The sequence below is a fragment of the Mytilus trossulus genome, chromosome 1, assembly GCF_036588685.1.
Source record: "Mytilus trossulus isolate FHL-02 chromosome 1, PNRI_Mtr1.1.1.hap1, whole genome shotgun sequence".
NCBI classification, from domain to species: domain Eukaryota; kingdom Metazoa; phylum Mollusca; class Bivalvia; order Mytilida; family Mytilidae; genus Mytilus; species Mytilus trossulus.
In genome coordinates this window covers 49478994-49491043 of record NC_086373.1, presented here as the reverse complement: position 1 = coordinate 49491043, position 12050 = coordinate 49478994, and the positions used below count along the sequence as shown (strand labels likewise).

General features: G+C 29.6%; 1 protein-coding gene across 1 annotated transcript in view; it reads right to left on the bottom strand.

Moving 5' to 3' along the window:
- Positions 1 to 12050, bottom strand: part of LOC134726414 (plexin-A2-like) — a 47048-nt gene that overhangs the window by 14524 nt on the left and 20474 nt on the right. The window contains exons 6-17 of the mRNA XM_063590820.1: positions 11269 to 11472; positions 10408 to 10572; positions 9626 to 9851; positions 8485 to 8633; positions 6939 to 7069; positions 5787 to 5846; positions 4453 to 4524; positions 4166 to 4232; positions 3666 to 3812; positions 2532 to 2688; positions 1373 to 1537; positions 407 to 513 (exon numbers count right to left, since the gene is read on the bottom strand). Of these exons, the coding sequence (XP_063446890.1) occupies positions 407 to 513; positions 1373 to 1537; positions 2532 to 2688; positions 3666 to 3812; positions 4166 to 4232; positions 4453 to 4524; positions 5787 to 5846; positions 6939 to 7069; positions 8485 to 8633; positions 9626 to 9851; positions 10408 to 10572; positions 11269 to 11472 (1650 nt within the window). The remainder of the gene's footprint in view (positions 1 to 406; positions 514 to 1372; positions 1538 to 2531; positions 2689 to 3665; positions 3813 to 4165; positions 4233 to 4452; positions 4525 to 5786; positions 5847 to 6938; positions 7070 to 8484; positions 8634 to 9625; positions 9852 to 10407; positions 10573 to 11268; positions 11473 to 12050) is intronic.

Here is a 12050-nt window from a genome sequence, read left to right as displayed (position 1 = left end):
AGACTTGGATATATTATGTCAGAGAAAAAAAGCTACCAAATTCTTATTCTTAACATTAATTTGAACTGATTATTTACTTGCGGATTTAACTACAAACCACATGCCATGAAACTAGTATTCAGAATGATGATTTTAGCAAAGTCTTCTTAAAAGTAGTTTTATATTCTTTTTTAAGTAGCACCTTACTTACATGATGTTTCACTTAGAATTATCAAATGTGTCAAGACATATTTATATTACATCAAATATAGTTTATATTAAGTATGTTTATTTTTAAGAATTATTCATGAATGTGTGTGAACTTATATGACTCAAAACATGTACGTTAGAATTTCATGTTCTCGTGTTTTAAATAGCAAAAATGTATAGAGAGAAATAATGATTTAAATTATACTTGTACATGTACCAAGTGCCATTTTTGCATTTCTGTATCCTCGCCTTCATCACTTCCAGATACCAGTAATTGAATATTCTCTGATGTTACACTTTCTGTTCGACCTCCTGATGAATTAGCTTGTAAATTAAAAAAAAAGTTATCAATACCTAGATTATCTAGAATAATAAATCATAATTTAACATAATCCAAGAATAATATATGAACTGCGTTTACATAAACAACACGAAGGGTGCCACACGGGGAGCAGGATCTGCTTACCCTTTCGGAGCACCTGATATCACCTCTATTTTTGGTGGGGTTCGTGTTGCTTATTCTTTAGTTTTGAATGTTGTGTCATGTGTTCTATTGTTTGTCTGTTTGTCTTCTTTCATTTTTAGCCAGACCTTGTCAGTTTATTTTCGATTTAAGAGTTTGACTGTCCCTCTGGTATCTTTCGTCCCTCTTTTAAATCTCCTAAAAATTATCCGGAAATAAAAAATTTCAATGAAGTCTCACTTTTACTTATTATAGGTACAGTAACGAGAATACTATCAAAAACTGATTGAATTTTTTCTGTTGTTAGCCGAAAAAATAGAGAAAATCAAGTAAAAAAATAAATAAAAATATAATGTTTTTATGATATAACGTACTTGCTATCGGAAACAATATATGTCTATGTTAAAGTTATAGGGCATTTCAAATACTATGATTATAACTATAACTAACTTTACATATATGCCTATATGTGTAAAGCCATATGGAATTAGAAACTACACTGTATATGAAACAGTATGAAAATCATTAAAGTTTGATATAAAAATTGTCAACAAAAATGTATCCATAATGTGGTGCAAACATCTCAAAACCCAATAACATTGCATAAATGCAAAGTTTGACAATAACACTACTAAACGGAATTTAGAATATAACACTTTGAAAAGTTGTGCACATGTACAGTTTTAAAAACTGTAAAAAAAAACATTAAAATATATTCACCATAGACATCCTCTTCGCCAATGTGCTTGTACATAAGGGCCATTCTACAGTTGTCCTTAACCATATAATGTTTTAAGGTATTTAGACAGACCAATCCATTATTTCTGTCACTCGTATTGTCGATATCATTCAATGTAAGTTTGCCTGATCTTCCTTCTTGCCATTCTAAAAAAACAGATAATAAATTAGTTCTACTACAGTTCTACCTCAAAATTTTACGTAACGTTTTATATGTAAAGTCATTTTGATATAAGATTAAATACCTTGTCCATCTAAATTAACCGAACTGAGTCAAGAGAAAGGGCACTTAGATTTCTCTGCAACAAGCTTAAGACTCGAAGTAATGCAACTTTACAAATTTATTCAACATTTTGCTTAGAAAACAAACGCTCTTGCAACACTTGGTATTGAACATGTTAAATAAAATGTAAGTAAAATATGTTTATAGGCATTATAACTTCTCTTGGATGATTTTGATATATGCTTGTATATGCAGTGTTGAACATTTTAATCTATTTATCTGTAATAACATGTATTAGGCGAGTACAAATATGTTCTCCTTGTATCTTAGATAATTTCAAGAAACTTCCAATTAATTCCTAAATGTCTAAGCAAATACGCCGTATGCGACAATGATAAAATTGCAGTAGAACTAATTTCTTCACGAATAATCACAATAATAATAGCTATAAATATAATAAAAGATAATAAAGAATAGTAATAATAAAAAAATAAAGATCGTGTTTTAGTACCTGTGACTTAACGACAAGTTTTTCTCAAAATTGAATCAATTTTGCTATAACAACAAAACTTTAAGTTATGAAAAAGAGAGAAAGATATGACAGCAAACTAATTTATAACCTATGAAAAGGTTTGTTATACTTTCTGTGACGTGTGTTCAATTGCTCACCCATATAAAAAGAACATACGATGGTGGTTTTATGGTTTTTAATTAAAGGGTTCCATTTAAAAATTCACCAAATGGTCAAAGCTAAGACTATGTTTCACATCTGAGTAAGGCTCAATCTCAAAAAGGCCACTTAGAATTTGGTTTCATAAGTTCCTGTTATGTCAGAACATATTTTATTACTTTCAGAAGCGTCTTTAACTTTTTATACAAAATCGCACTGTAAGAGGTAATAGGATTATAATTGCATACCTAAGGAAAGTTCCTCATTATGTGGAATCTCCGAAGCAGGTTTATTCTTATAAATCTGTGCACAACATTTCTGTTTCACCTGTGATATTGTATCACAGTCAAGAACTTTAACAGGATAATGCTGATCACTGTTACCATTCAAATCTATTTGTAATGTCTAAAAAAAGTACATCATAGAGAAACACTATATGATAGCATGATAATACAACTCCCCTTCTAGTCCATTAAGAGTATTGTACTTAAAGACAGTATTGAAACAGACTAATGTATCACTAGATGCTTGCATTTACAGTGAAAATGTGTGTGTTTCCGTTTTGACAGCATGCAATTAATCTTTTTTCTATTACGACAAATATGTTCCATGTTTATTTTGTGTCCTTTCAAACTAAATTGTTATTGCTAAAAATGAGTTCATTTGGTTTTTAAATCTTATTACTATACATTGTTTAATCATACATACAATGGTTATCAAAGATACCAGGATTATAATTTAGTACGCCAGACGCGCGTTTCGTCTACATAATTCTCATCAATGACGCTCATATCGAAAAATTTAAAAAGCCAAACAAATACAAATTTGAAGGGCATTGAGGATAATTCCAAAAAGTTTTGCCAAATACGGCTAAGGTAATCTCTGCCTGGAATAAAAAAATCCTTAGTTTTAGGAAAAATTCAAAGTTTTGTAGACAGGAATTTTATAAAAATGACCACATTAATGATATTCATGTCAACACCGAAATGTTGACTACTGGGCTGGTGATACTCTCGAGGACGACCCAGTGTGGTTTAAATAGTTGTCAAAGATAACAGGATTATAATTTAGTACGCCAGACGCGCGTTTCGTCTACACAAAAATCATCAGTGACGCTCATATAGAAGAAACACTTAAAAGCCAATTAGGAATAGCATACATTAAACAAATGGGTTCAAAAACACTGATTTTAACCTGAACGTGATTACAAATATTTACAACAAAAAGTGTTTGAAATTATAGAAACAACTGGCAAACAATAAATATATTATGAGATTATCTTTCTTTAAGGCGGGTTTTTGTAGTCTGTCTATATTCAATTAGATTAAAAAGACTGTGCTCAACAAAATGACTAGTAGAAACAGAAATTGAGTTGTACGTACAAGAGTTTGATGTTCAATCCTCATTTTAAGTAGTTTTTCCTCTGCAATCGTGTTTTTCGAATTAGCCGTAAGTGCATCAACTGGTGCCATTTCAATAATTGTCTGTACTGCTTTGTATAACATGAACAGTTGCATACCACTGTGTGACTGTAAACATGAATGAAAAATCAAATTATAAATGAAAGTGTGGAATCGGAGTAATAACATAAGTTAATATGTCTTATATTCCGATTTCGACTTCAAATTCTGATTATTTCGTGAATTAAATGTGATGAAAACTAAAAAAAAAAAAACTGATGCACAGAGCCCAAAATAGTACGTATTTTTCCTATCGTAAAGAATAGAAAAAATTGTACTTAGACAGTATAAGTGCCAAGTATACACTATGCAAAAACATTACGTGCTTAATTCATAATGAGTAATACAAATTTAGCAATTCAATTTAAAGCAGATACACACCAAATCATTTTTTTCGTCTTTTGAAATACTTCATTACGTACTTTCAATTGTTTATACAGTCCTGTCTGTAACCAATTTACCACTAATCTCATGGTTATTGAATCTAATCTACAAAATAATGAATTATATATATTGAGGGAATTGCAACATGTGTAATGTATGCCATTGAATCTATCACAAGCAGCACAAATTCCATGCCGTTAATACTTCAAATATTTTTTTGTTTTTCTTTTCATTAAATATTTATTTCCCAAACAATCGAAACGTTTTTATTTGAACCAGAAGTAAGTTACTTGAACTTTATTTTAACAATGAAACTATAAAGTACCTTCTCAATAAACTTTTTTGGTTCTTTTTGGTTGAGGTCCGAATAAGGTCTACCAGCAAACAATGAACCAATCTACAAAAAAAAAACCAAAAAAAACATACTGAGTTTAATATACCAATAGTTGACGTCATCCACAAACAGTCTTACGAAATCTTACATATGTAATCTGAGGCATTTTTGACATTTTCATCATTAAACAGTTTTTAACATTAACCCCGGACAAATTTAGACAGTTATAACCGCTCTAAGATATTAACATTGTCGGTAGATCTTTTCATGGTTTAGAACATGTTCAGACAGTTCTTTTCTAGAAAATACAAGTGTTAGATAGATAGACCATTATTTTTTTGTTGACAGTTCTTCATTTAAATTTTTTTTAATAGGTTACCAAATGTCTAAAATAGTATTAGACAAACCCATTATTCATTACCAAATTTTTATCAAACTTTTTGAATTCATTTGTTTATGAATGAATTGGTTGATTTATACATTATTTGAGTAAGATATTATCATAAGTGTCTAGCTAGTATATGGGATACACATTCATATTTCTAGTAATATGTACTATGTTTATCTAAAAGAGGAAAGAGACAGAGCAGATAATTCACAGATGTCTAATTACACATGATAATTAATGTCGTGTTATTTATACGTAATTTAATAATGATTAAAAAGATAGTTATATGAATACAGAAAATCTAAATCAGAACGATATATTTATCTGTCATGAAGATCATTTTAAAAAGTACTTCTGAAATATTATACATATTTTTTCCATTTTGTGATATTAAAATAAAAAAAACCCGTCTGATCAATTTTTTTTTATAGTGAGGAGAACCAACTGTTGTTTACCTGAAAATACATAGATATATACCTTTCTATTCATTTTATTTGGAACTGTTTTAATGCTTGACCTTTGAAATTTACAACATACTTAGACATCAATAAACTAGAATAAATTCTACATAAAAGAGTTTTGACGTTGATACCCCATATTATAACAGAAAAATACTTTGAGAGTATTTTAAGGTACAACTGGTTTGGATCAAACTATCTAAAATCATTTAGAAATTAAGAAATGTTCTATAATTAATTGTTCTTAAAAAGATGCGACTCCAGTTCTTGAACAATCAGTTGTAAAAAAAAATGCTTACTGAAAACGTAACAATGATATGTTGTTTAGTCAAAACTAACTATCCATACAAATTTCATATTAAAGGGAATAAATATCATGCAATTAGTCACAGTTCTTGCAAAAAACATTTACACACTCTGTTTCTTTGAAAATGAAAGCAAAAACAAAAGTCTGGTAATCGAAATCAAAATATACTTACTCGAAGTAGAGTCTCATATTTCCAAGCAATGAAATCGACAAAACTGACGAAAATTGAGCCCTAAAATATACAAAATATAAACTTGTTTTAATTATAGAATAACTTATCGAAGAATTCAAATAGAGAAAAATATTCAACGAATGACCGAACAACATATTAATTCACGAATGCGCGTAGGGCATGAGTTAATTAACAATCTTGTTCGATCACGAGTTGAATATTTTTCGATATTTGAATTCTTTTATTAGTTAATCTTTTTATTTCATTGGCGAATGGCCTTTTTTAAAGAAATTAATGTAAAACATGTAAGGAACTATATATTTTTTCTACGCATTCACATTTTTTTTTATCCGCCGTTTTTGACGTCTTTACAACGCCTTATGTTGTATGGCGTCAGAGAGAGAAATAACCACGTGCATTTCACATGTGAAATTATCGGTTTTTATTTATCTGTAAAATCAATGTAATTCATTGCAACCAAAGTAATAGATATTTTTATCGATCGACAATAATGCAATCATAATTTAACAATTCGACAGAAAGCAATACGTCAAAAATTGTGTTTAAGCAGTTTCATGTTATTAAATAGAAACTTAAGGTTTTATTTCTTTTGATACCAAAAAAAGACAAACAAAAAAGAAAATGTCAACTCTGTGTGTACTATCTCCAACTGTTGTGATTAAAATATTTAAGGAATGACTGTAAAATGTTTTCTGTCTATGAAGAAATATAAAAAAAATAGCGTAGCGGGTTATTTAACAGTGTGCAATACATTTTTTGTGTTATTTCGAAGACAGATCTTACAGTCATTTCTATAATATAATTCCAAATTCCATTTTAAATCGTAGAAAACAATGAAAAAATGTGAGGACGTCACGGTCACATGACAAAATTATGTATATGATCTGATAGAAAAACAACGTCAGCCAAGCAGAAGACGCGTTACATCCAAAATTAAATTATATATGGGTATCAAATGCAGGAATTGCGTCAGAAAATTAGTTTGAAATGTCCTATCATGAATAAATTATTGAATACACTTCAGTCGAAGATTTGTTGTACTAAATATACAACTGGCTACCAAACAATTTCCTCTAATTGGCCTTATCATACAAAACTCAATTAAAAAACAAGAAAATTGATTTATATTACTTTTCTTGCATTGTCAGCATATTCGGTCGATCAAATGTTTGAACAAGTGATTTCAAGAAAAGCTTCTTAGACAACAATGTTTCAAATTTTTCCATTGCACTATTAATTCTGGTTTTCTTGTCATCTGTTATCTGCAACGAAAAAATGTAGTCAATCATCTGTCAAATCGACCATTATAGGAAAAGGTGATATGTAGAATAGAACACAGAAATAAATTTATTGACATTTGCCAAATCATGCATGACGAAGTATTTGTTCATAATATAATCTGTAGCATACATTCAAAATAAGTAATTACTCGTACAATGTCATGTATACATTTCCGACCTTTTTCAATATGATAGATATACTCCTCCGGGTGCGAGTTTTCTCTCGGTTTTGAAGACTCAATATTGGTCTTCGGATATTTACTGCTTTTTGGTAGGGTTGTTTCTTAGACACATTCTCCTTTTCCATTTTCAATTTTATAGACACAGTTTCAAATTTACTCAATATACTATTATTGTTGAATAACTATATTATGGACAAAAGAAAATCATTTGTTTAAAAAAAATATAACAAAATAAAGACTGAGGACTAAGAATTCCATGATGTACCAAGGGATATCTTAGGTCATGCACGGGGGGGGGGGGGGGGGGGGGGGTAACTCTCTATTTTTGGGTATACGGGCATGTGCCAAAAATATTTGTAATAATTTTGCAAGATTTTACATAAGAATGACCCTCGTTTTTAATGACATCCTATATTAAAATGCATTTACGTTTGATAACTGTATATTGATTTGGGGTATGTTCTACATATCATATATAAATATGCTATTGAAAATCTTACATTATTAGTGGTCAATTATTCAATTAAATCAATTCATTTGAAAGTTCACCTTTAAAATAAGTTCCCAAATGAACCCCGGAAATTGTCTCCTGATTTGATCTTCAATAACGTTTTGACGTCATATTTTAAATATTGTATATAAGTAAAGGTCATTCTTTCTTAAATATTTATATAACTATAGGTACTGAATTTCAGTGAATGTTTTATTAAAATGGGTACGTTTTTTGAGGCAAAAATGGCACACCCCTACCAAAAAAAAATCGAAGTTACCCCCGCCCCTCGTGAGGTAATGAAGGATAAGGACACCCTACTCTATACTTGACACAAAGTTTTTTTTTTTTTTTTTTATTATATAGAACTATATATTTATTTGACATTATGTTTTTTCAAAGCTTAACAAATCAACACCAAAAAGGAATAGAATTGTATTTAACAATGTGTGGATGTTTTTCACTTTATAGCTGAAGAACAGGTGTAGTTATAAGATTCAACGAGTAAAATATAAGAGAAACAGAAAGATAGTGTAAATCTTGATACAGAATACAAAACAAAGTACTACGAAAATCCTATTATATGGAAAGTTGCATAAAACACGTGAGTGAAATGTTTTAATGTAATAAATGAAGAGCACGATCGTTTGGATACAATAATCACAATTTACAGATTGCAATTTTTAATTTAGTGTAGACCAAATAAATAGCGGAAAATATATTACCTCTGAATCGTGTAGAAGCGGGTTTGATTTAATATCTTGGTTCGGAAAAAGAAGATGGAGAACATAAGTTTGATAGTCACAAAATGGCACTCGTGTTGTAACTAGGTCCGATTTAATGTCTCTTATATTCATCTGAGCATCAGCAAATTCTGCAAAATTAAAATATCGCAAGATGATATAATATTTTGATTTCGAATCTGAACTTTGTTAAAAAAACAGGCAATGCAACAGTTAATTAACACTTCTTTTGAGGGAATTCGAATAATTCATAGAAAATTTTGATTAATTAGATGATTTAAAATGGTTGAAAAGAGCTGATATTATTTATTATACTTTTTGTTAACGACCACATTATCCCTTGAAAGTAAATGAAAAAAAATGCAGATAATTGTTTTCTTTTAATTACTTATCTAATCCTAATTATCTATGTTTACGGATTCAAAAAATCGATTCAGAAAGGCACGTCGGACGCAACACTTTTCGTTGATGTGAATAACGTGGCTACATTGAATTTCGTGTTATCTTTGTTGACATTTTTCAATGTTAGGTCAACCAATTCATACCTTTTAACTGAGATAAACAACGAAATGCATCATTTCGAATGTAATAATAGATATAGTTTGAAAATTAAAAACAGTCAATTAACAAATAATATAATAACAATCAATTAATTAGTCTAAGATCTAATCGTACCTTATTTTTGTTTTCTTTAAATTGAAACTAACGTTTACAAAACTTGAAATTGTTTGCAATACGAAAGATTGTTTAGACTATGATTAGAATACCTTATTTGACAAAACTATGTTGATAGGTTGGATTCTAAACGTTCTGTGATGTTTTTTTAAATATTTTTAACAATCTATTTCGAGCTTCACTGATGAGTTTTTATTGTAGAACAAACACAAATCTGGAGTACAAAGTTTTGAGCTTGATATCTTTGATGACAGCATTTTTATACGTTGTTCCTATTACACACACATTAAAGAATACTAACCGTTTCTTCTCATTCGATTCATATAGAAGTTATAAACATACTTAACGATTTTTAAATTTTATGTTTGAAATAATAACGTAAATTTTTGCATAATTTGTTTTGACCAATGAAGAATATTTGTTTATAAATACTATAAAAACCTATAACCTTCTCTGCTTGCTTTTCTTATCATTTCTTCTCTAGTCATCAGTTCCATTTTGAATTCTTTAATAACCCTTTTCTTTTTCCTCCTCAACAAAACTACAGCAGATATACCAACGATAATAGCTGTAACCAATGCCGCAGCTAGAACACCAACTATGATGGCTAATATTTCTACGTCTTCTTGATATTTCAAGTCACCAATGTATGCTTTGAGTCTTCCAACAAACACCTGTTCATTCAAAGCAAGTGAAATTAATTATTAAAAGAGCTTTTAATAATTACTTACTATCCACAACAAACAGAAATAAGATTTGTTTTTTTATATAAAAAATATATACATTATTATGTAATGCTAAAAAGACGTTGTTAATAAAATGTTTCTAACCAGCATATTATATCTGTGCAAATATGAATTTATTATAATGAATTCCTGTAATTATTATAAAAACTTATACTTGAAAAACTACCCAAAAAAAATGTCGTAATGGATCCATTCTTGTTTTAAATGGTAACTCCAGAATTTATAAAGTACAATGTAATAATAACCGCAGAAATAATAAAGCACTGCAAGATGGAATTATATCTCTAAAAATCAAGGCAGTTCAACTTCTTTTTTAATCAACCCTTATAATGCGGGATTTTATGATGGTTTAATTTATCTATCCAATATTGCTACTAAATATACCACTTCCCTATTTCGAAAGCGAATCGTCTACTTCATAAAAGTCAAAAGTGAAATTAAAGTTTCTTTTTAGTGAACATATATGGCTGACAATTGTACTTACAATAACATAAACTGTATTTACATCTGTATGATTAGTTCGAGGTACTGATTTTGGTGGCAAACATGTAATTAATTGCATAGTGATTTTAACATCAATACAATTTCCATCCAAACCGATCTGTATACTGTAGTCTCCAGGGTTGGCTCCATTTAGAAGATTTGAACCCTTTACAAGAAATCAATTAATATGAACGTTTTTTAATTAGAATACTTGTATGATTCACTGTTTTGTATACTGGAGAAACATAAAGAGATAAAGAGATAGAGAAAATGTTACATTAAATTCATCTCCAGTGACATTGAAAGCAATGTTTTTAAAAATTGCACTTTATTTCACTTTTCACACTTTATAATTCGAACATAACTAATCTTTTTTCGAATCTTTTTGTGTACCCGATTATAAGGCTATAGTCATGGCTTAGAATATCTTATTGAGTTAAGCAATGTAGTAATCGCCAGTAATACGTTAAACACCTCATTTGGGAGTCAAATAATAATTAATATGACCAAATTATTTTGCCGAGGTGTCATTGCAGAATGAAATATGTTTTATTCATTCATCACAGCTTTCTCCAATCTAATTATATACAGTTTTTTGGTTTCGTGAATCGTGTTTACACCTTGTCGGTCACAATCTTTACAGTCTCCATTGATCGTCACATGCATTATCTCACAAAACCAAGTTGAACTATACTTGTTGATAAATTATTTTACTTTCTCAAATCGTTCAATATCTGCGACCCACCATTCAAATATATTTCAACTTAAAAAACTGATGATTTGTTAAATGGCGTACATTTTATTGAAAAAAGAAAATCATACTATTAGTTTTCATAGTTATACCCCATAATTACAACTTTACCTTGATTTCGATTGGAGACTCTTTGTCGTACTCGTATACATCTGGAAACTTTTCAAATGTAGGATCGTCAACATAATCTATAGTAACCGGAAGAGTCACTCCGTCAAAACGAACATAAACAGTTTGACTGTTAGACTGATTTGCTAATTTTGTAGGCGTTTCGCACACAGCTGAAGTATCTTCTGGTACATCGCAAGGTTTTTCCTAGTAAACAGAAATTTATAAAATCATCTTAATATTGATAATTAAAATCAATGCTCAAAGTTTGTAATTCATTAAAAATTTAATCAATTGTTTTGAAAAGAGTTTGCATATTCGAGCCCGAAAGCGTTTATATTTCATATTTGAAATTGAACACACTATAGGTTGAAGTTCGTGTTGTCTTTATACCAGTCTTATTAGGCATATACTCTTTCCATTAATTGGTTTTACAGTAAGGCTTTGAATCAAATGAATACTATTATCAAATAACAAAAGTCATATCTACTATACATATGAACGCTTATATTGATTATCTATCCACGTATTTTCATTCAACAATATGAGCCCTTGTCAAATGTCTAGCTATGAAACAAACCTGCATGTGATCCAAAATATTGCATTGTTTAAAAATTGAAATACAGTCGAACCTCGTTGTGTCGAAGTCGAAGGGACCGGACCAAAGTATTCGACACATCCGAGGTTCGACTCATCCGAGGTTGAGTTTGCCGTCATGAATTTGGAATGCATTAAATACTGTATGAGATATGCGTAAACTAGATTCTTTGGACAGTGTGTTTTTT